Source organism: Megalobrama amblycephala, linkage group LG21 (assembly GCF_018812025.1).
Source record: "Megalobrama amblycephala isolate DHTTF-2021 linkage group LG21, ASM1881202v1, whole genome shotgun sequence".
Lineage (NCBI taxonomy): Eukaryota > Metazoa > Chordata > Actinopteri > Cypriniformes > Xenocyprididae > Megalobrama > Megalobrama amblycephala.
In genome coordinates this window covers 1,032,317-1,056,822 of record NC_063064.1, presented here as the reverse complement: position 1 = coordinate 1,056,822, position 24,506 = coordinate 1,032,317, and the positions used below count along the sequence as shown (strand labels likewise).

Here is a 24,506-nt window from a genome sequence, read left to right as displayed (position 1 = left end):
ATAGCGGAGAAGAATCATGCCGTGATCTTATAATGCTGTTGGTCTGATTGCGCTGAGGATTCGAGCCTCTGTGTGTCTTGGGAGACAAAGCTCTTACACTGGTTGGTTGAGACTTGGTAATAATTCAAGACTGTGAACATCATGTTGACAAGTCACAACATGATGGTGGCCTGGCTATTCTATTTTTGTCTTTTTGATGTGCTGTGTTGCTCTGTTGAGTGTTTTCTCCATCAAAACCTCTGGCTCAGACCTGCATCCCTTCCTCCCCCTGAGAGTAACTCTTTCAATCGGCGCCCAATTAAGGCTTTGGGAGAGTACCTGCCCCCTCTGGCAGACCCTCAGAGCATTCCGTAACCCCTTCACGTTAAGTGCACTGCTTCATTCGCTCACTCGTTCATTCGCTCGAATCCCTTTCTTTGAAAGGTATACTAGTAAGACATCTGATTTGCACATGATAGCCCATCACAAAATAGGGTAAAAAATGTGTTTGGTCTTCAGATCACAGACAGTTTGCCCCATTAGTTCAAAAATGAACATTTTGTAGATGTGTATGCTACCACTTTTTTCTGTGGAACACACTGTGGAAATTTTGAAGAATCCACACACAGTTGTCCATACCATGACATTCACAGTGACTAAAAAAGGACAAAACACTATTCACAAGCCATTTAAGCCATTTTCAAAAAGGTAAGTCATTTTTACAGATTAAAAAATAATTCAGATTTTAAAAAATAATACCGCACTTCACTGGTTCTAATGTGCATCATAGTGAACGCAATGCTTGTGTTTGAATATGCAAAATGATTTGAAAACTACTTAATCTTCAAATTTGTCATCCGATTGCTTTGTACAGCACAATTCACAATAAGCATAATTTCAAAGCAGCTTTAAAAATGTTATGTTTTCAACATAGAGCAGTTTTAGGGCTGGGTGATATATGGTATAATGTTGATATAAATGAGGGATGTGCTGTAAAATTAATAACGCATTCTACAGAGCTCCTAAAGGGACATAGTTAGGCTTGCAGTTCGTCAGATTTCACTTATCACATGAAGATAATAAGGAAAGATGACTGACAGGACAGTGCCGGAGGATTTGGTGCGCAACAGATCCTGAGCGTCATTGACAAATATCTTATCTTGTAAAATGTGTGGTCAGTATCTCCACTTCCTATACACAGAAAGTCCATACAAGTTCAGTATGGAGTACCACAAGGCTCAGTACTAGGACCGTTGCTTTTCACCCTGTACATGCTACCCCTGGGAGATATCATTAGGAAGCATGGCATTAGTTTTCACTGTTACACTGATGATACTTCTTTATATCTTTATATTTCTTTGCCTGATGAAAATATACCAATTCACAAAACTAACGGAATGCATAGCTGATATAAAAAAATCGGATGACTAGTAATTTCCTTTTACTAAATTCCGAAAAAATAAAGGTTTCAAATATTGGACCAAAAACCTCTGCATGTAATAACCTCGAATACTCTTTAACACTTGATGGATGTTCTGTTACATCTTTATTGTCAGTTAGGAACCAGGGTGTGTTTTTTGATAGCAGTCTTTCATTTGAAAGCAACAATTTGTAAAACTGCATTTTCACTCTTAAAAATATATCAAAATTAAGACATATCAATGTCAGATGCAGAAAAGTTGGTTCATGCATTCATGGCCTCAGATTACTGTAATGCTCTACTGGGTGGTTGCCCTGCATGCTTAATAAACAAACTCCAGCTGGTCCAAAACGCAGCAGCTAGAGTTCTTACTAGAACCAGGAAGTATGACCATATTACCCCGGTTCTGTCGACACTGCATTGGCTCCCTAGTAAACATCATATACATTTTAAAATCTTGCTAATTGCTTAGCAAGCTCTAAATAGTTTTGCTCCTCAGTACTTGAGTGAGCTCTTAACGCATTATAGTCCTTTACATCTATTGCGATCTCAAAATTCTGGTCAACAATTGATAATATCTAGAAATTGACTGCAGGTGGTATATCCTTTTCCTGTTTAGTGCCTAAATTCTGGAACAGTCTTGTTTTCAACACAAACACGAGAACCAGACAAGTTCAGCTCAGACCCCGATGGCCTGCTTTGTCTCCATACCGGTGTCATAAATCTGATCTTTAAACAGCTGGATGAATTATGAAATATATCATAATCATGCTGTATTCGTTCATTGTCCAGGGGTGAACTGACCCCCCGACTGAGCCTTTTTTTTATAGCCAAATTGAACCACTTTAATAATTGATGATCTTTTACAATGGAACTGAATCAATGCTGAACTGAATTCAGTTGAACAACAATACTTTTTTTAGAGCCGCTTTTCAGACGAATTGAACTATTTGCATCATTGAATCATTATTTTCCTGTTGATCACTGTAAAGCTGCTTTGAAACTATCTGTATTGTATAAAGCGCTATAAAAATAAAGTTGGGAAAATAAAGGCGTGCATTCAAAAGTGATTTAAATACCCTGGATATTGATAGCAGCTCCCTGATGCACGTAAATTATATACAATATAATTACCCAAATATATAATTGCAAGAGAATGCAAAAGCATTTAATTTTTGTTTTCCTCCCATTTCATATTTTTTCCATCACCATGTCCTTTTTAGGGGCTCTGAAGATAATATGAACATAAAATTCGACTTTGGGCACATCCCTATAAATGAGCCTCCAGATCTAGCTATATTGTATTTATTTTGTGTAGCAGATACATCAGTGCCTCAGGCACACGCCTGAGTGTTCGAATGTAATTAAAGTTGTAATGAAATTGACACAGTGTCTGTTGTTTTCACTAGATCGAGTGATGAAATTATGATTATAGTCATATAGAGTAATTTAATTGTTCTTTATGGTGCTTTTTGTCCTTTTTATGAGCATGTCAGATGTGGTCAATATAAACTGATGTTGTATGGAAAAGAGCTGCATAATGATTCTTCAAAATGTATTCTTTTTTGTTCTTTAATTTTTCTGGGTGTATATATACACTTTTTGGTGATTTCTTGCACCAGTCTGGATAGATTCAGCGTCTCAATTTTATCTAAATATTTGTATGCAGTAGAATGTGAACAATTAGTTGGTGTAGCTTGTTGACTATTATTCATGCTCATGGAAACTTGTTTTCCCTCTGCAGGTGGTGTATGTCACTGCAACCTTTCCTTATTTCATGCTGTTGATCCTTCTTCTTCGAGGAATCACATTGCCAGGAGCTGCTAATGGAATTAAGTTCTACCTGTACCCTGATATCTCTCGTCTGTCAGACCCTCAGGTATGAACGGTATTATTCAGTGTCACTGCACTTTTCATGGATTTAACACCCTTCTGTCTTTCTTTATAGTTAACATTTTTCAGGCATTTTTTCATATGCACCTTCTTTAACAACAGTCAACCAGAAAAAGAATAGTGAATTTAAATTTCACCAGATTCCAATTCTCAGTGCACTTGTCAAATTGTGAAATTAATTGAATAAGTATAGTCTGTTGCGCAGGATGTTTCAGAGCGTAGCGCGGCACTGTGTTCTTGCAGATCATGATCTGCCGGTGTTTTCAGCATCTCAGAGTGTGCGTGTTGCATGTGTTGCGAGTTTAACATGCATTTGGGAAAGCAACGTGCACCAGTTGTGCTTTTATTTTCACATTCAAATAATTTCCACCGTCTTCGTGGATGATGATTACAGCATTTCTCTTGATTTGTAATGAGAAGCATTTGTAAACCTGCTGTCACAGTTTACGCCAAAATAAAAGCTTCTGGCAAGAAGACATTAGTATTGTAGTTTTACTACTGTAAAGGAAAATACTATACTCATTATGAAATATTTGTGCAGTTCTTTTACATCGGCAATGTATTTCTTTCTCAGAGATGCACATGTCCCCAGACCACCCTAGTCTGAGGTCCAACCATCTTACTCTTATAAAATCCTGTGAGAAACATGCAGACTTTGTGCTCAATTATATTATCAGATGTAGCAGGTTATGGCATTTATGAAAGAGAAATTTAGCACCTGAAAGTTTAATTTGACAGTGAAACCAGAGATGGATAGATTTAATACAGGTGGAGATATGTCACACAAGTATAAACCTTTTAAATGGCATTCATTTTACTATTTTATGAGATGCATAAAATAATGGAATAGTTTACAAAAAAAAAATAATAATAATAATACAGGAACCTCTCAGGTGAAGATTTATAAATAAATAAATTAATTAATTAAAAATAAAATAAATAAATTAAAAAGAAGAAGAATTGATCTCCTGAGCAGAAATCTGAGACTAAAAAAGCTGCGGTTTGAGATTCAGATCGTCTCATTAAGCCAATTATCATCAGTAAACCCTTTGATTGCTTTCTTTAGACTGCTGTCTCAACTGTGACTCTATTTGCTGATTCTCCTAAATGAGTGTGAAAATCTGCCTTGTATTTGAGCTGACATGTTTGTTTTGCTGAAGGTGAATTGAGGTGTTTTTGTCCCAGTTGATTGTTAGCTTTGGCCATGGCTCAGGATGTTCCTTTTAGGTTTCAAAAAATTACCACCAGATTTTAGGGTACCTTCAGAATCCAATTTCCCCTGATATAAACCTCCAGTGTGATACAAGGACAACTTTTGCTTTTCTATCACCCTGATACGCTGTCTGTCACACTATAGACTCTTTTCACAGACTGTGATGATGCCTTTTAACAGTCATCAATATTGTAAATCCTGCAAAGTTTTCATTTTTTTAAAAACATATGTACATTTATAACACTATACGTATAATTATATTACCTTTGCATTAAATTACAAAAATAAAAATAGCTGCTGTGAGGGTGTTTCTAATATAGCAGCTATGAGAGTGATGGTAAAAATGACATCTTTCTCTCTTCTGACTGCTGTTATCAATCGCTATCTATTTTTTTCCTCTTTTTGAAAGTTGTGAAAACACTATTGTGGAGTTTTTCTTTTGCTATTTGAGCAAATGGAAACACAAAAAATATATTTAACGTATTCTCTCATTCACCGCTATAGAATTTTACCCAACTATGACGACTTCCGCTTCCGAGAATCCCGGAAATGTGAAAAGGGTCTATTTTGGGATAATCACCATCCCAATGTACATTTTCTCTTACTTATATATAGAATGGGTTTTGCCTAGACCGAACTTACACAGATAACCACAACGTCTACAATTCAAACCTCCTAAAGTCCCCAAACTTGTTATCATGAAAAATGTAAAGAAATCTGGTAATTAAAAATTAAAAATGTTCAGAGAGTCTATTTAGAAGTGCAAATAGGAATGCTTGTTGGCAGAGGCTCTTTACACTAACTCCGCCAGACACAATTTCAAAGGAAACCTGTCCGATAACAGGCGTTAGCTATTGACGTGTCACGCGACCGACCCGAGTTCGAATCTGTCTTTTACCAAACTCATTCTTCCCTCTTTTGCCATCGCATATAAGCATGGAGTAACATTTATTTTAAATAAAATTAAGAAAATATTTGTAAATAAAGTGCCTAACGAGTGTTTAATAGTGGGGTTTATTTACAAGTAATGTCCTAATAATGCAGCATCCATTTATGATTTTATTAAATATAATATAGCCTACACTGAATATGTTGTTATTATTGCATACTGTTTTATAAAATACTATAATACAATGAGGTGCAAATAGTATCTGCCATTATTTGCTCCAAGTATACAGTAAATAGCATCTAACAACTATTTACACTTTACAAGGAAAATACTATCTATCATGCACCATCTTGTATGCCAAAAATAATTTTTCCTAATCTAACAGATTTAGAATGACATTAAAAAAAAGGGCTTTCAGGAAGCAGGGAACTGTCAGGTCATTTGGTGGGATTACAGGATGCCCACACATGGCTGAACATCAGATGTGGAGATCAGTGTGTCATGCTCCACCGTTTCATCATCCCAGTGAACAGAAAGCAGGTCCGAAGGAATGTATGTGAAGTAGCATCGATAGCCTGAGAGAGCGAGCGACATAAAGGAAACGCGGAGAAAGAGAAAGGGTGATAAAGGGCTGCTGTTTGGCGACGGGGGCGCCTCCGACACCAATGTTTAATTAGCTTTCATGCTACACAATAAGAGGTCTGTTCACATTCTCTATGCTCCGTTGTTTTATTCACCATCTTCCTTCACAATCCCACCACGCAATTCAGTTTTCTGTGCCAGAGAGTTTCCATCTCTGCATGTTTAGAGAACAGAGACTATGAAAGTATGCCTGATTTGGACAAAATCAACTTTTTGGTGTTTTGTGATTTTGAATGTGGAGGACAAATAGCATCATTGGAGTTGACTAATATTGTCATGAAGTGCATAGACTCAACAATATGCAAAACACCAAACAACCAGTCCATGGTGGCATCTGTGCGATTTGGCTTGATTCTGAGTGAGAGATGAATTTGTGCCAAAGTACCATAATGTTGGACGCAAAGCCTTTGACATCAACAAAAAAAGGAAGCATTTTATCCTTTTTTTTAAGTGAGTAAGTCCTTTTAGTGTCTTTATTTTACTGTCCTAACTAGTTGCATTTTATTAAATGCATTTAGCATTGTTTTTCCCCCCTCGTTGATGACTGTCTAGTGTTAGAACCGTAATGAACGACAAGTTGCGTTTTTTGGAAGATTTGGAAATAATGACCAGAGACGAGTTTGCAATCAAAATGTTTCTTTAGGATGCATTTCCTGGCCAAAACAAGACAAAACAAACCTCCAAATTAGCCACAACATCAATAAGCAGCTTTTAAAGAATGTAGCGTTGTGTCCGAGTAATGCCAAACCAGAGCATTCGCACCGGCCGAATGTTAAACAGAAAAGACGTAAATGACCGTCCCCATAGACTGGATGTTCTTGGAGGGAAGTTGCTCTGTGTTTGTGAGGTCAGAGGGGTTACCCTGGTTACCCGCTGGAGGAAGCAAATACTGTGAGTTGTCAATTGTTTTCCCAGTAAAGGAGATTAGTGGCTCAATGGTTATGTGAGAGCGTTTTAAAGAGGTGCTGGCTTATTTTCCACCGACTCACATGGATCCCCTATGGCCACATTTTTACACTTTTCTCCCTCTATGGGGCAGAATGACTCTATTCAGAGCGTTTGAGCGCGACGAGAACATTTTATCTTGTTGCAGGTGAGAGAATCTTGCATCAGAATCAGAAGCCACTTTTCCATGAAAATAGCTGTTCCTGAAAGTCATTGACTGTTGTGTGCATCGATGTAGGCGGGAGCGTGACGCTTTCTGTTGCCCATGAAAACCTAACTTAAATGTCATAAATGTATCTTTTGTTTTACTTTGTCCCAGAGATAACATTACAATGCTTATCTTGTGTTTTAAAGGGACCTATAATGCCCCTTTCACAAGATGTATTAGACAGTGGGTACAGAAAGTATTCAGACCCCCTTAAATGTTTCACTCTTTGTTATATTGCAGCCATTTGCTAAAATCATTTAAGTTCATTTTTTTCCTCATTAATGTACACACAGCACCCCATATTGACAGAAAAACACAGAATTGTTGACATTTTTGCAGATTTATTAAAACAGAAAAACTGAAATATCACATGGTCCTAAGTATTCAGACCCTTTGCTGTGACACTCATATATTTAACTCAGGTGCTGTCCATTTCTTCTGATCATCCTTGAGATGGTTCTACACCTTCATTTGAGTCCAGCTGTGTTTGATTATACTGATTGGACTTGATTAGGAAAGCCACACATCTGTCTATATAAGACCTTACAGCTCACAGTGCATGTCAGAGCAGATGAGAATCATGAGGTCAAAGGAACTGCCTGAAGAGCTCAGAGACAGAACTGTGGCAGATCTGGCCAAGGTTACAAAAAAAATTCTGCTGCACTTAAGGTTCCTGAGAGCACAGTGGCCTCCATAATCCTTAAATGGAAGACGTTTGGGATGACCAGAACCCTTCCTAGAGCTGGCCGTCCGGCCAAACTGAGCTATCGGGAGAGAAGAGCCTTGGTGAGAGAGGTAAAGAAGAACCCAAAGATCACTGTGGCTGAGCTCCAGAGATGCAGTGGGGAGATGGGAGAAAGCTGTAGAAAGTCAACCATCACTGCAGCCCTCCACCAGTCGGGGCTTTATGGCAGAGTGGCCCGACGGAAGCTTCTCCTCAGTGCAAGACACATGAAAGCCCACATGGAGTTTGCCAAGATGGTGAGAAATAAGATTCTCTGGTCTGATGAGACCAAGATAGAACTTTTTGGCCTTAATTCTAAGCGGTATGTATGGAGAAAACCAGGAACTGCTCATCACCTGTCCAATACAGTCCCAACAGTGAAGCATGGTGGTGGCAGCATCATGCTGTGGGGGTGTTTTTCAGCTGCAGGGACAGGACGACTGGTTGCAATCAAGGGAAAGATGAATGCGGCCAAGTACAGGGATATCCTGGACGAAAACCTTCTCCAGAGTGCTCAGGACCTCAGACTGGGCCGAAGGTTTACCTTCCAACAAGACAATGACCCTAAGCACACAGCTAAAATAATGAAGGAGTGGCTTCACAACAACTCTGTGACTGTTCTTGAATGGCCCAGCCAGAGCCCTGACTTAAACCCAATTAAGCATCTCTGGAGAGACCTAAAAATGGCTGTCCACCAACATTTACCATCCAACCTGACAGAACTGGAGAGGATCTGCAAGGAGGAATGGCAGAGGATCCCCAAATCCAGGTGTGAAAAACTTGTTGCATCTTTCAAAAAAAAGACTCATGGCTGTATTAGATCAAAAGGGTGCTTCTACTAAATACTGAGCAAAGGGTCTGAATACTTAGGACCATGTGATATTTCAGTTTTTCTTTTTTAATAAATCTGCAAAAATGTCAACAATTCTGTGTTTTTCTGTCAATATGGGGTGCTGTGTGTACATTAATGAGGAAAAAAATGAACTTAAATGATTTTAGCAAATGACTGCAATATAACAAAGAGTGAAAAACTTAAGGGGGTCTGAATACTTTCCGTACTCACTGTAAGTCTCTGGTGTCTCCAGAATGTGTGTGTGAAGTTTCAGCTCACAATACCCCACAGATCATTTATTATAGCTTGTGAAATTTGCCCCATTTGGGTGTGAGCAAAAACACACCGTTTTTGTGTGTGTCCCTTTAAATGCAAATGAGCTGCTGCTCCCGCCCCCTTTCCAGAGGAGGGCGGGGCTTTAACAGCTCAACAACAACAAAGCTGGAGAATCTCACGCAGCCAAGATGACGATTGTCAGTAACGGTGTTCAGCCTTACATTGTTCAAACCGGAGTCGACACTGATGGAGAGACTCAGGAAGAAGTTACAACTTTTACAATGAAACTGGATGTTTCTGAATGGTTAGTGGATAAAATTATGTAGTTGCTGTAGTTGCACGATTCACTATTTCGTTCCCTCGATTTATAAATCATGCGCACGATTTACCCTACTATTTTTTCCCTTCATGTCATGTCCGGGGCTCTGTAGTTTAGAGATCTACTATAAACTCCAGATTCTGTGGAGATTGTGCTCGAACCTTTCACTGTCATTATATGGACAAGCGCAAGCTTTTTTCAAAAAAGAAAGAAGGTCATACGGCTTTAGAATCAGACCAGGGTTAGTGAATAGTTGTTGGGTGAACTATCTCGTTAACCAGCTAATTAGCTATTAGCTCCGGTTGAAGGGGTTAAAGTCGTCATGAAACAGAAGTTGTGCTGGTCTTTTCTTTTCTATTGTGTCGTATATCCGAGTGAAACGCTTCTCAAACAAGAACAAATGTAGGGCGTGGCTTGATTTTGTCTGTGGGGAATTGATTGGATGGTTGTGGTTTGCTATTGGTGGATCTCATGTGAGTGACAGGTTGCCCTGCCCTCATCATCAGAGAAGAGAAGAGATGCTGCAAGAGGGAGGAGAAAATAATCTGATTCAAGATTACCAGGAACATGAATTTTAAAAAAAAATAAAATAAATAATACTATATATAGATGCACTTATAGATGAATCATTTATAATGATTAATCATTTATAATGAATACTGCAATATTACATTAAAAAAAAAAATCTATTTTGATTTCATGGTGACTGAAAATGCAAGAAAAAGAAAGAACTGATTATTGATCATTAATGAACTGACAATTAATAACTGACCACATCTTCTCATTCAGAATAAATGACAGCTGGAGCTTGTGTTTGCAGTGACAATGAATAACAGCAGTTACGGTCGTGTTATTAATTTGTGATCGCTGCAGGTGTGGGTGGATGCAGGCACTCAGATCTTCTTCTCGTATGCGATATGTCTGGGTTGTCTGACGGCTCTCGGCAGCTACAACAGCTACAACAACAACTGCTACAGGTGAGAGTCCGTCATGTCAGTGTGTTTTGTCTAAACACACTCTCTGTTAAGGCTTTGAGTAACATCTGGTGTCAAAGCTGAGATTTATCTCACACAAATCATTATTAGAGGGCTAATTACATATAGATGTATTTGATGAAATAACACAGAGTTAGAGTTGTGCCTACAACCTCCTGTAAGTTTTACTGTGTTTATTTTGTATGACCTATAACCTCCAGTTTTACTCAACAGAAATGTTTTTATCATGTCAAAATGAAACTTCTATACGTATTATTCAGTAATCATTCATCCTCTCCAAGTCTGCATGCATCTGTGCATCGGTCAGCTTTGCTCTGGTCACTGCAATCATCCTACATTCTCCTTGCAAAACTGCTCAGGCTCTCTCAGGTTACATGGAGATCTTTTTCTTGTCCACTCATAATTGCACTGAGATCTGGACTTGATCAACTTGGCTCTCATCAGACCATAGAAACTTACATATGACTTCTGGCAAACTTTTGCTGAGATTGAAATTTAATGATGTCTTCTCACAAACTTTCCATTAAAGCTGTGACTGGTAAAGCAGCCGAGCAGCTGTTTGTTCAGTCTCTGGTTTTCTGGCGGCCCTCACAGATCTCCTTCAGTCATCTAATGTTTAGATATTTGTACTGGAAAACAAAAATACTGAGTAATAACAATTTTTTGCAGTGTTCCAAATTCAAGAGGTGTATTTATACTGCTGCACCAGAGCTGTGTCATATTAACGTGGCTGAATGGAACCAGTTATATTAATTTTGTCATTATTTGTTAAAGGATTAGTTCACTTCAGAATTACAGAAGGTCCAAATGTCAGTTTCAGTGTAGCTTCAAAGAGCTCTACATGATCCCAGACAAGGAATAAGAGTCTTATCTAGAGAAACCATGGCTCATTTTCTTTAAAAATGATCTAAAAAACTATATACTTTTTAACCATAAATGCTCATCTTGCACTGCTCTGCGATCCGCCATGCATTACGTAATCATGTTGGAAAGATCACGCGTGACATAGGCGGAAGTACTGCAGTAGGGTGAAAAACTCCATCTCATTTTCTCCTCCAACTTCAAAATCGTCTGACATCGTTGTTTTACCTTTTTTTGTAAAGAGCGTTTGACTTAGTCTTTGCATGTTCACTTTGTAAACACTTCCGTCTACGTCACGCGTGACCTTTCTAACGTGATTACGTAATGCGTGGAGCATCACAGAGCAGTGCAAGACGAACATTTGTGGTTAAAAAGTATATAATGTTTATTTTTTTAGAAAATGACAAGTCGTTTCTCTAGATAAGACCCTTATTCCTCGTCTGGGATCATATAGAGCTCTTTGAAGCTGCACTGAAAGTGACATTTGGAGAAAAATCCTGGAATGTTTACCTCAAAAACCTTAATTTCTATTTGACTGAAGGTGAAAAAATAAAGCGGTGAGTAAAGTATCAGGAAATTTTCATTTTGACTTAATCTAATCCTTCAATATTTTAGACCAATTTAACATGAAAGAGTCTTTTTTCTGTTTATCAGTCCACTGTGGTTCAATGCTGAGAGTCTAAAGAGGGTCTAAATAGGGGTGAATACTTTTGCATATGTGCAGTTGCTGTGTGTGTTTGCAGGGACTGCATCATGCTGTGCTGTCTGAACAGTGGCACGAGTTTTGTGGCAGGATTTGCCATCTTCTCCGTCTTGGGCTTCATGGCATATGAACAGAATGTGCCAATAGAGGCAGTGGCAGAGTCAGGTGAGCTAAAACCTCCATTTGGAAATGTTTTTAATTAAAAAATGGTTTCATATTTTGTAAAATGCAAAAATTGTTTTGGCCTCATACCAGCTTTAAGTAATATGTGTATGAGTGAGATACAGTAGCCTACAGTGGGATGTCTACAGTAAGTCTGGTGTGTTTGGACTCCTGCGTTAAAGCACTTCTCAGAAAAGCTTTTTATTGTATGACTTATTCAACAATTCAGCATTACTTATTTACTACAGTAGAGCGAGACTGACTATAGAAGTGACTGAAACACACTTTGAAGGGGTTCAGAAATCAGCTAACATTATTATTAAGAAAAAATATGTTATTTGCTGTTTATTCAAAAACACATATTCAGTTGTTGAACCACTCAACCATAATCTTAGAGCAGTGGTTCTCAAAGCGGTTCCTGTACAATATAGAAAGTGTATGCTTTCAAAAAATAATCCATAAACCTTATTTAATGAGCTTTTACTAGCTCCACTCATGGCATTTTTCTGCAGCCAGCATTACAGTATATAATGAACAGTAGCTCTGAGCTCATATTACAGCAGATTACTCTAGTGTTATGGCACTGTGATCTCTGCTCTTGGCCTGCTACTTTTGGACAGGTGTCTCTGTACTGCAAAACCAGAGCCAAGCCACATGGCATCGTTAGACTATTTCACCAGGACCATCATTAAGATAATTAAAGAGGACCTATTATGCTCTTTTACAAAGTCTTGATGTTGTTTTTGTGCTCTACTAGAACAGGTTTTGATGCTTGAATGTTGATTATTCTCCTCATATTCTCCATTGTTGCAGCTCCTCTCTTCCCAGTCTGTCAGTAACGCTCTGTTTAGTTCCTGTCTCTATGAAGCCCCTCCTTCTGAAAAGCACAATGTGCTCCGATTGGTCGGCTGGAGCAGTGTGTTGTGATTGGTGTTTGGGAAATGTCCCGCCCCTTACCATAACTCCCAGTTTCAACACACTACTAACTAACTCAACCAGGCCCCGCCTCTTTATTCCGCATATAAATTATTTAAATGAGGAATATTGTGAAGAAATCTCAGGATGGAGGCGTTTCAGAGAGTTAAGAAACACTGACACTGATATAGAGAAGAACTCCCGCTGGAGGGACTTTTTCATGCTTTTTACCCCTCGATGGGACCAACTTTGTATTAACTTTCCATCTTTCCAGCATAATTAAAATCAGAAAGTATAGTTATTTTATTGTGAAATGTATTCCAGGTCCTGGTCTAGCATTCATAGCCTACCCTAAGGCTGTGACCATGATGCCGTGGTCTCCGCTGTGGGCCTGCCTCTTCTTCATGATGCTCATCTTCCTCGGACTCGACAGTCAGGTGACAAATGCACACATTTTTACCCTTTAAAGGATTAGTTCACTTTCAAGTGAAAATTTGCCCAAGTGGAGTCACGTGATGGCAAGCTGGGAAATACCCACTATTAATTACATTATTTAGTATATATTTGCAAAATGACATCGTCCAAACAACCAATTCGAGGAGTGCAAACATGTATGAAAACAACGATCCCAGAAGCTAACGATTCCCTGTCTATAGAGTCAAGCAGTCAAAACCCGAACTTGAAAGATCTTTTCGCTGAAATTAGTCAAATGAACGCTAATTTACAGGGGGTAGCAAGTGATGTGATAACTATTAAAGCGACTACTACAGAACTTAAAGAGGCGATTAGTTCCGTACAGGCCAGACTCGACGAAGCAGAGAATCGCATCTCGCATGTAGAAGATTCAATGAATCGCCTGACTGATGATACTGAGAGGATGGCAAAACTTGTGGACGAACTCTGGAATAAAGCTGAGGATTTAGAAAATCGCAGCAGACAAAATAACATCAAAATAATCGGCCTTAAAGAGGGGAAAGAAGCAGGCTGCAGAATGAACGAGTATGTCCAAAAGATCCTGTCAGAGGGGCTCGGGTTAACGGGGTCGGAGTTCGAGATTGAGCGGAGTCATCGGTGCTTCGGGCCAAAGCCTAATGATGAACAACGTCCTCGGGTCATGCTGGTGAAATTTCTACGTTATATGAATGCAGGCTTTCAGTCTTCGAGGATATGTCGAGGGAGACAGCAATGATGAGGAAAACAATTCTCTGCAGCGAAGAAGTTAATCTGGGACTGTGAGGTTCGATATACCCTGGTTCATCCAGCCATTCTGAAGTTTACTTGGAAGGGAAAAAACAGTTTTACTGATCACATGGAAGCGGAAAGATATATAATGGAGCACATCCATGTTGTTCTACACCCGTGAGACCTTCATTCGTCTTCAGAACACAAATTAAGATATCTTTGATTAAATACGATGGCTCAGTGAGGCCTGCATAGACAGCAATGGTACTTCCTCTCTGAAGATCCATAAAGGTACTAAAAACATATTTAAATCAGTTCATGTGTAGGTCAGAACTATTATAATGTCTTTGAAACCTGGAAAATCACCAGGCTCTGACAGATTCCCAGTAGAATATTATAAGAAGTTTGTCGATGAGTTGACTCCAATATTAACTGAGGTATATGCAGAGGTACTTGAGAATAACATAGTAAGTAAGTAAGTGAAGTTTATTTATATAGTACCTATCACAGACAAGGAGGGGTCACATGTTGCCTGACAGTTTTAATGAAGCCTTAATATCACTCATACCAAAACCATATAGAGATACGATGGATGCTAATTACCGTCCCATAAGTTTATTAAATGTAGATTGTAATGTGTTAACAAAATTATTAGCCTCATGATTAGAAAGTATATATTGTCTTCGTCTGACAATATGAGAAGGCTATTACATCTCATGTGGATGAATCATTCTAATCTAGATCCCATTGCTGCAATATCGCTTGATGCGGAAAAGGCCTTCAATAGGGTGGAGTGGGGGTTTCTTTTCACGGCTTTAGAAAAATATGGCTTTGGATCAGGTTTTGTGAAATGGGTTAAAATTCTTTACTCCAATCCTGAAGCAGCTGTAATAACTAATAGAATAATGCCTTTTTTAATCTATCTAGGTCTACCCGCCAAGGCTGCCCTCTTAGTCCACTACTTTTTACATTAGTTTTGGAACCGCTTGTTTCAATGATTAGAGAGGAACCAAGAATTAAAAGGTGTATTTTGCAGGGGAAAGAGAACATAAATTACTGTTATATGCCGATGACATATTGCTAGTAGTTAAAGACCCTGAAAATTAGCCCATACTTTACTCACCCTTAAGCCATTATATGACTTTCTTCTTTCTGATGAACACAATCGGAGTTATATTAATAAATATCCTGACGCATCCAAGCTTGATAATGGCAGTGAGCGGGATCAATGTGTATGAGCTGAAGAAAATTCCTCCGTCCACATCCATCCATCATAAACGTTTATGTGGTTGTTGTTTGCAGAATGTCACTGTATTATATACAAAATATCAAAACAATCGTCAGTTACTGTGAAGAAAGTTAACAGAAACACATTTCAAAAAGTGAAGGTAGTAAGGGGAAATGTCCTGTGGCAAATGATTGTCATGGCAGCGTTAAAGTAGTATTACTGATATACTTTCATAGTTTTGTTGATATTTTGAATTCCATTTTACTAACTATTTTCTGTTATTTTAAGTTTTAGTAATTTTGCTAGGTTTTTGTCATTTTCATTCAATGTTTTTATTCATGTTTTTTTTTTTTTTAAATGTCTTTATAGTTTATTTTAGTACATTGTTTAAGTAATGAAATAGTTTTTCTATGGTTTTTGTTTTAGTTAATAATAATAACCCTGTCACGCTCCTCTCTGTCTAGTTTGTGTGCGTGGAGAGTCTTGTAACCGCGATCATTGACATGTATCCCAAAACCTTCCGCGTGGGCTATCGGAGAGAGCTTCTCATCCTGGGAATGTCTGTGGCCTCCTTCTTCCTGGGTCTAATAATGTTGACAGAGGTAAAGTCATAAATTTATGTTCAAAACATGTTCTTTCCAGTGGCGTCAGTATTATAAGTACGACACAATCTTCCATCACAATCTTCCCCAGATGGCTGAACTTAGATTTGTTGTGAGCCCGCGTCGACACAATTATTCATCTCATAAAATAAGCATAATACATGCTAATGATAAATCCAGGTGTCTTATTCATCAAGGACAACATGATCATGTTGATTTGACATGCTTGGATTCATTTAGTTAATTGTTAACCTATGCCTCTTGATCTTGGTAAACAGTTTTTCATGTGTACAAAAGCGTGATTTGTAGTGTATTTTCACTAAGGCAGTGTCAGCACCTGGCATGTTACTGCGGTTCCTGCTTTGCATTTATGACTGGAGTGAGGGTAAAAATAGGCCTGTATTCAGGCAGAGACAGGAGGACGCTCTCCATCAGTAATGTGCAGTCAGGTGAACGCTTTCACTCTGTGTTTCATGAATAAAGCCATCCGACTGTGGAATGAAGCCTCTCCGGTGTGGAATGTCAGACTGTTACTAGGATGAGAGGGAGATGAAGATGCTTTGAAAGCCCTTTTCTGTATGGCAGTAGTGAACCATTGATCCATAAAATGCAGTGAATATGTGAGCATCCTCAGGATGGTTATAACCATGGTTATCTGATATTATCACTAGCTGTGTTTCCATCCACATTTGCAAATTTAACTTAAAGGTAGGGTAGGCAATTTCAGAGCGGCTAGCTATGAAAGCATTAGAGTGCTGATTGGAGTGCAATGATTGGTTGAACTTTCTTTTTTTTTTTGGTCTTGAGACTTCCACAGACGATATACGGAATTTTTTATTATTTAGACCACTTCTATTATTGATTGCGATCAAGATATGAAGAGAGTTTCAACCAGAATAACAAAAAAAGTGTGCAAGGTGCACCTTACATGTGCAAAATTGGAATATGGCATAAATCATTTGCAAATAAAGCAGCATTTCTGTCCCATGTGTTCAAGAGAACAAAACTGTCACTTCCTAAGAAATTGGCACAAAATGTAAGTTGCTTCAGTCAGCTTTTTCCCTCCATCATGAATGAGTTGGTCTCGGAGCAACAGACGAAACACAGTGAACACAAAAATGTTCTCTTGCGTTCGGATGCTGGTGTTTGAGAACATTATCGTGTGAGACGCTTCTGGAGGGAAATAAACCAAATAATTCTGATGACAGACTTTGACTCAGGCGTTTCAGAACCACCAAACCAACATTTGAGATGCTGCGATACCATTGGTCCGCTGGTTAGTCCAGTTATCCAATCACAGCCTCTGATGAGATTTTTGTTGGGCATCGAGGGATTTATTTGGTAGTTAATGCGCATGTCTTCTCATCGGATAAATAATTATCAATTGAGCACATACATTTTTTGTATCTTTTATGTGCATCTTGGCGTTTCCATCCAGTGTTTTTGTTGCAACATCCCAAAATTCATAAACATATCATGCTACAGCCACAGTACTGCATGTTTGTCCTGTGTTTCCTCTGACTGTGTGTTCTGCTCTGTTAGGGTGGCATGTATGTGTTCCAGCTCTTTGACTCGTATGCAGCCAGTGGCATGTGTTTGTTGTTTGTGGCCATCTTTGAGTCCATCTGCATTGGCTGGATCTATGGTAAGACACTGCTTCGTTTGGAAATATAACAATATTCACCACTTAATATGAATATCTTCCTTACTGAGCATCTATAGTCTAACCATCCTCTGCCAAATAATCGCTCTCTAATGCAATTTTCACTCCTTAACTTCCAAATCTGGTATTTAATTTCTTGGTAGTTAAGTGTTAGACTGCAAAAACAATTTTCTTCCTCAGTAATTTTGTCTTATTTTCCAGTACAAAATACCTAAGAAAAAAAAATCATCAAAATGAAGTGAGTTTGTGGTTAAAACAAGAAAACATATCTGTCAGTGGGACACAGATCAAAAAAGTTCTCATAGCACATTTTGTCACACGATGTGGCAAGACCAGCTGTAATCTATCAGAATCTGTCATTATTAGACATACATGTGCCAGTGGATGCTTTTCTATTTTAATTATTCACGTCAATGTTCACAGTATTATCACATTTCTGTAACTGTAATGCCACCTGCTGGCAAGAGTCAGACAATGCATGTAACAAATCAGAGAAAAATGTTTTCAAGCAGAGATACAGCCATCTCAAGTCTTATATTTGTAGTACATAAATACATACAGTGTATTTTTGTGGAGATATTTTAAGTGAATAACAGAATCATTGATCTGTATCCTCAGGTGGTGACAGGTTTTATTTGAACATTGAGGACATGATTGGATACAAGCCCATCTTCTTCATCAAATGGTGCTGGAAGTACTTCACACCCGGCATCTGTGCTGTGAGTTGAATTTGATGCACCAAGAGTTGAGATATTTACAGTCTATGAGTCATAAATGCTAAGCTTTTGGTCATATGATTGTCTTTTCAGGGCATCTTCCTGTTCTTCCTGATCAAGTACAAACCGCTGAAGTATAATAATGTGTACACGTATCCAGACTGGGGTTATGGGATCGGCTGGATGATGGCCATGTCCTCTATGGTTTGCATCCCTCTGGGAATCCTATTCCAGATCTGGAAAACGGAAGGAACTTTCCGCGAGGTAAAAGGCTTTTTTTCAATTCTAGCTTCTTGAACTTGGTCATTGTGTGTGTCCACGCCACCGATCCTGTTATCAGACAGATTTCTTTTGTCGTTTTATCTAGCTCAAACAAACAACGGTGGGTGGAGTTAATGTAAATAGACACTCCATAACGTTTCTTTGTTTTCAGTTTTTCAAAATGCAAAAAGGTTCTGTTTATTTTCAGGTTTAAATGAAATTTGATTTTCTGTAGTTATTATTACCTTCGAGTCAAGATATGCTGTCAGTTATGAGCATCCATTTGATTAGTTTATTTAGCATATACACAGCATTGCTCTTTGTACCCGATAAACATCACTGAAGACATGCGTCATCATTTCCTACCCACTTCACTGTCCTTGATTCACCCCACTGAACCTCTCATATTTCTGGCAATGATTTTAGATAGGAGGTAGAAAATATTTTTCAGTGTGTACTTGAGAGAAAAAAACATCATATCTCTTGAGGTGCCGTGACATGCCGAAGATGAAAGTAGTTTTGGCACTGCGGAGTGTAGAGATATAGTGAGCGTAGCACAGAATTGATGGCAAAGTGTGGGCGTGACGCGGGCGCGACGCGGGCGCTGCCCTGACGTGACCCCATTGTGCCATGTCTTATTGATTGTGTCTGCTTCAGAAAACATACAGAGCTGTGTGATGAGGTTAGTGTATAACACGGCAGAAATCTTTTTCTTAATCAGTAATCTTGCCTTGATTTAACTACTCTGTAGTAGCAGGAAAATGGAATGACAAAAGTAAAGGCAGCACACAAAGTACTGAAGGTGCATTCACACCATGTTGTAATTACCACAATTATGTGATTTCAACTTGTAAAAAGTGTTCATGTCCTTGTAGAGCTTGTGATTACAGCTTGTTATAGGAGTTTTCTTAGAGCTCCCACTTGACCACTACCACGTGACCGCTATACTACCTGACCGCTGCAGGTTCATTTAGCCATTGATAGTGGTGCTGAAATGCATATTTCCCAGTCCGAGGACTTGAACAGCTCCGAAAATAATGCACGTGTTGTCATTTCGAGACTACTGTAATTACAACATGGCGTAATTGGTCCCCAGACGCTGCCGGATCATTTCCATAATGACCAACGCAATCTACATAGAGGAGTGCAAATTAGCGTCTGGTTTAAGACATGCTTTTTTGGGCGGTAAATAATGATGCAAATACCAGTAAATTGACTAGCGCAAACCTTAGTAAATCACCTTGCATGATTCATTTAAATACATTTTGCATCTGAAAGGGAAACTCCTACAAATGGATATGCAAAAAGTGCCGCAAAAATAACTGTCCATGACTTTTGCTAATTTTTCACTGCGTGTTTTTAGTAAATCCTGGCAGTAGTTTTTTAATGCCAAAACAGGGTTGCCGCTTGTGCTAGCTGTTAGTAAATCTGGTCATATGTCCCATCTGGTAATCAAAAATAGTGGTCTTTGCGCCCACTTGGGCCATATACAGGAAATACGTCATGCAAGGAGACAAGTGGTCAAGTGCAAAGAGCACAAGTGTGGGTATTGAGACGGACCCTCAGAGTCTGAAGACCTTGATTAGCTAGACCTTGGAGCTAAATTCAGGACAGTGGCCCTCCAGTGCCAGATTGGAGAAACCCTGCCTTAGACCCTTGCTTATATCATAAAATATTCTTGTAAAATGTTATGTTGTCATTGTGTTCACACAATGTTATTGCACTCTTAAAAATATAGGTTCTAAAATGGGGTTTTCACAGCAATGCCATAGACAGGGATCTCAAACTCAGTACCTGGAGGGTCACTATACTGCAGAGTTTAGCTCCAACCCTAATCAAACACACTTGAACTAGCTAATTAAGGTCTTCAGGATTACTAGAATCTTCCAGGCTGGTGTTTTGGAACTGGTTGGAGGTAAACTCTGCAGGACAGTGGACCTACAGGAGCAGAGTTTGACACATGCCATAGAAATAACATTTTCGGTTCCACAAAGAAACTTTCAGTGATGAGTTCTTAAAAGAACCATTTTTTTTTCTCAGTGTGAAGAACATTTTAATAATCTAAGGATTATAGTGAAAAGGTTTTATGGATGTTGAAGGTTCTTCATGGAAATATAAAGTTCTGTCATGAAACATTAGATGGTTAGAAGTCCTTAACTCAACATGCTTGTATCATTTTCTATTGGGCACAGCTGATTGGTTCCTGCTGTATCACTAGCCAATGATCTCGCTGCTCAACCTTAAAATACTAAATGGTTAACATTTGCTGTAGCAGTTGCAGGATACTTTCAGAAATCCTCCACCTTCCCCAGCTCCACCTGTATATATCTGCTATAGGTATTTCATGTACGCTAAATTGTAGAGCAGCAGCATGTCTTACTTGCTCACTGCAGAATATTGTGTATGTACTGGCAGTAGCAAGACCCATACTTGCGCTGCAGAAGCAGCAATATCATCAGCAGCAGCAATAACAACAGCAATAACAACAGCAGCAGCAATAACAAAAGCAGCAGCAGCAATATCATCAACCCCTCAGCAGCAATATCAGTGTCAGCAGCAATAACAGCAGCAGCAATAACAGTAGCAGAGGCAATAACAGCAGCAGCAATATCAGCAGCAATAACAGCAGTAGCAGCAGCAATAACAACAACAGCATCAATAACAGTAGCAGCAGCAGCAATATCATCATCAGCAGCAATATCAGTGCCAGCCGTAATAACAGCAGCAGCAATAACAACAGCAGCAGCAGCAGCAATAACAGTAGCAGCAGCAGCAGCAATATCATCAGCAGCAGCAATATCAGTGCCAGCAGTAATAACAGCAGCAGCAGCAATAACAGTAGCAGCAGCAGCAATAACAGTAGCAGCAGCAGCAATAACAGTAGCAGCAGCAGCAATAACAACAGCAGCAGCAATAACAACAGCAGCAGCAGCAGCAGCAGCAATAACAGTAGCAGCAGCAGCAATATCATCAGCAGCAGCAATATCAGTGCCAGCAGTAATAACAGCAGCAGCAGCAGCAATAACAGTAGCAGCAGCAGCAATATCATCATCAGCAGCAATATCAGTGCCAGCAGTAATAACAGCAGCAGCAATAACAACAGCAGCAGCAATAACAACAGCAGCAGCAGCAGCAGCAGCAATAACAGTAGCAGCAGCAGCAATATCATCATCAGCAGCAATATCAGTGCCAGCAGTAATAACAGCAGCAGAGGCAATAACAGCAGCAGCATCAATATCAGCAGCAGCAGCAGGAATAACAGCAGCAACATCAATTACTGCAGCAATATCAGCAGCAGCAGCAGCAGCAGCAACAGCAGCAGTGTAGCAGATCTATTCCGCCAAGACCAAATATATCATTGTCAATAACATTGTCATATTCATTACCATGCCAAACACTCAGAGAGTTGTCATGACAGAGCTACTGATGCCAATAAAGAACCTTTTTAGAGTATATACTGTAAGTACAGGACAATAACTGTGATTAAAAGTTCCACAAATGCACTCAGACTGCTCATTATAATACGGGTGTAATTTTGCAGAGGATCAAGAAGCTGACCACACCCAGCGCTGATCTGAAAATGAGGGGACGCCTCGGCTCCAGGGGTCCTTGCGCTATCAATGATGCTGATGCCAAAATGAGGGCGGATGGCAAGATCTCCACCATCACAGAGAAGGAGACACATTTCTAAACCCAAGACACAGACATCACCGGCACAACAGACAGAAATGTGAAGAAACAAATATCTTTGCCTTTATTTTTAAAGAGAGAAAACTATGATCACATTTGTAGTGTTGCTTTTTTGCACAAACAGGTAACACATCACAATTTAACGTCATGATTTGTATCAGAGTGTATCTAAATCTAGATAAAACTGTTGTCGTGTTGCATAACTCTTTGTCACATTAGTCATTTCTGTACGTGTAGAATGAAGCCGAGGTATAATGTGCTGTGAAATGTTTTTACACGTTGCCTCTCGGCTCAGTGCAGATTACTGTAGAGTACTGTTCTAATGGATAGGAGATGTATTGATGACCACTCCAAACGTTGGCTGTATGTTTGTAGATGAGGCTCAGTGTTGTCAGATACGCTGTGATTCGCTGTCCTTCAGCTAGCATTGACTCGCAGGGCGAGATTGACGTAGCGAGCCCATTTTCCACGCTGTCTTACGCAGCTTGAATTCTTGGCCATTTCACACCAATTAAACTGAGTTTGATTGAAGGTGACAGACCAAACAGTTTATCACTATGATTTTTTTAGTTTTTATTTCAGACTGGTGATCCAGAGAGTCATCTCATCATGAACCCCTCATTAAAGTTCATGTACATTTAGTCTTAATAGTGTGATGTTTTTTGTCTGATGGTTTGCATGTGAGGACAACACGAAAGGCATCGCACTGCTTGCTGTGCAAAAGTGCACATATTGAACATTTCTTTTCTTAACAGCACCTTAAAAGTAATCTGTACAGCTCACTATGTTCACTGATCATCTAGTCTTCATTCACGTTCTGATTAAAAAAATGCCATTAATGAGAAAATGGTATTGATGAAACATTAATTAACGTACGCAAATGTTGGCTAGATGTGAGGTTGAGTATATGATGACAATGTAGAGAATATTCGGGTGAAATATACTTGTAATGGTATGGATGCAGTAATAAATAGATTTGCTGTGGAAAGTTTGATTCCATCCAAAGTATAAAAGGCCACTAATCGGATGCTAGCTCTTTCGCCAAGAGGAAGTGCAAGAGACAAAGAAGTACACTACAAAAAAAAAAAAAATAATAATAATAATAATAATTCCTCATTATTTTTGTCTTGTTTTCCAGTACAAATATCTACATTCTTAAATGAAAATAAATTTACTGGAAAAGAAATGTTTATTGAAAAGATTATCAAAATGTAGTGAGCTTATGCTTAAAATAAGAAAAAAAAAATCAACTTAATTGGTAAAGGGAAAACAAGATTTGCATTTTTGCAGTGTAGTTCTTTCATGTCTATTTGAGGGGTTGTGGCCCGGTAATTGACATCCATTAAGTCATTAGGAAGCAGAGGAAATGCGTTCGAATAACCCTTGCCATTCAACAGCCATAAGTACTTTGATCAAACTGTACTGATCTGTAATGTACTATCACAGTGAAGAGCACTTTTTGTTCGTCGTTCACTCAGGATGCGCTGTGAGCCCTGTGCACATGCATGCAATCTTTGGTCTGGTCTGTTTCATCGTGACTTCATCAGTTTGTGCAAGTAAACTTGTTTGTGTTTTAATAGCTGGTTAACTTTTCAGAAATATGTATATTTTTACATTTCTTTAGTTTTTTTGTGAACTATTTCTTGATGAAACAAAACTGTTTCTCTGAGGACTTTTGATATGTCATTCAACAATCAAGTTCTAAGTATATGATGGAATTGTTATATGTGCTGTTTACACAGATTTTGGTATTCACAGGACATATGAATTGTGTGCTTACTCATTTTTAAAAATAAAAGTTAAAAAGGGGCAGATTTGTTTGGGTGTCTCATTCATTTTAGCTGCTTAAAAGTAAACAATCACTTCTGTACTAATGTAAGTGTAACATTTTGGGAAGGTATTAGATGGTGGTGTATTTTTCTCTCTCAATATGCTAACACCAGTGAGCCTAGCTAGAAAAAGAGAAATACTCACATGACCTTATTTTCACCCACAAGGTCACTGCCAGTGGCTTTAAAAACATGAACCCCCGGTTTCACAGGCAAGGCTTAAATCTAGTCCCAGACTAAGATATATGTTTAAACTGTTTTAACTGACAGCAACTAGCACTGACATATCTTAAAATGTCAGTGCCATTGTTTTGTCTCAAGATGCATACCAGTAATGATTTTTTTTTCTAAGGCATGAT

At 38.8% G+C, this 24,506-nt stretch overlaps 1 protein-coding gene across 1 annotated transcript in view; it reads left to right on the top strand.

Annotated features, from left to right (window-relative positions):
• Window positions 1-24,128, top strand: part of slc6a11b (solute carrier family 6 member 11b) — a 29,843-nt gene extending 5,715 nt beyond the window's left edge. The window contains exons 7-15 of the mRNA XM_048172471.1: window positions 3,144-3,278; window positions 10,214-10,317; window positions 11,940-12,064; window positions 13,301-13,413; window positions 15,851-15,988; window positions 17,531-17,633; window positions 18,270-18,370; window positions 18,461-18,631; window positions 22,170-24,128. Coding sequence (XP_048028428.1) covers window positions 3,144-3,278; window positions 10,214-10,317; window positions 11,940-12,064; window positions 13,301-13,413; window positions 15,851-15,988; window positions 17,531-17,633; window positions 18,270-18,370; window positions 18,461-18,631; window positions 22,170-22,319 — 1,140 coding nt within the window. The 3' untranslated portion in view covers window positions 22,320-24,128. The remainder of the gene's footprint in view (window positions 1-3,143; window positions 3,279-10,213; window positions 10,318-11,939; window positions 12,065-13,300; window positions 13,414-15,850; window positions 15,989-17,530; window positions 17,634-18,269; window positions 18,371-18,460; window positions 18,632-22,169) is intronic.
• Window positions 24,129-24,506: the final 378 nt, after the last annotated feature.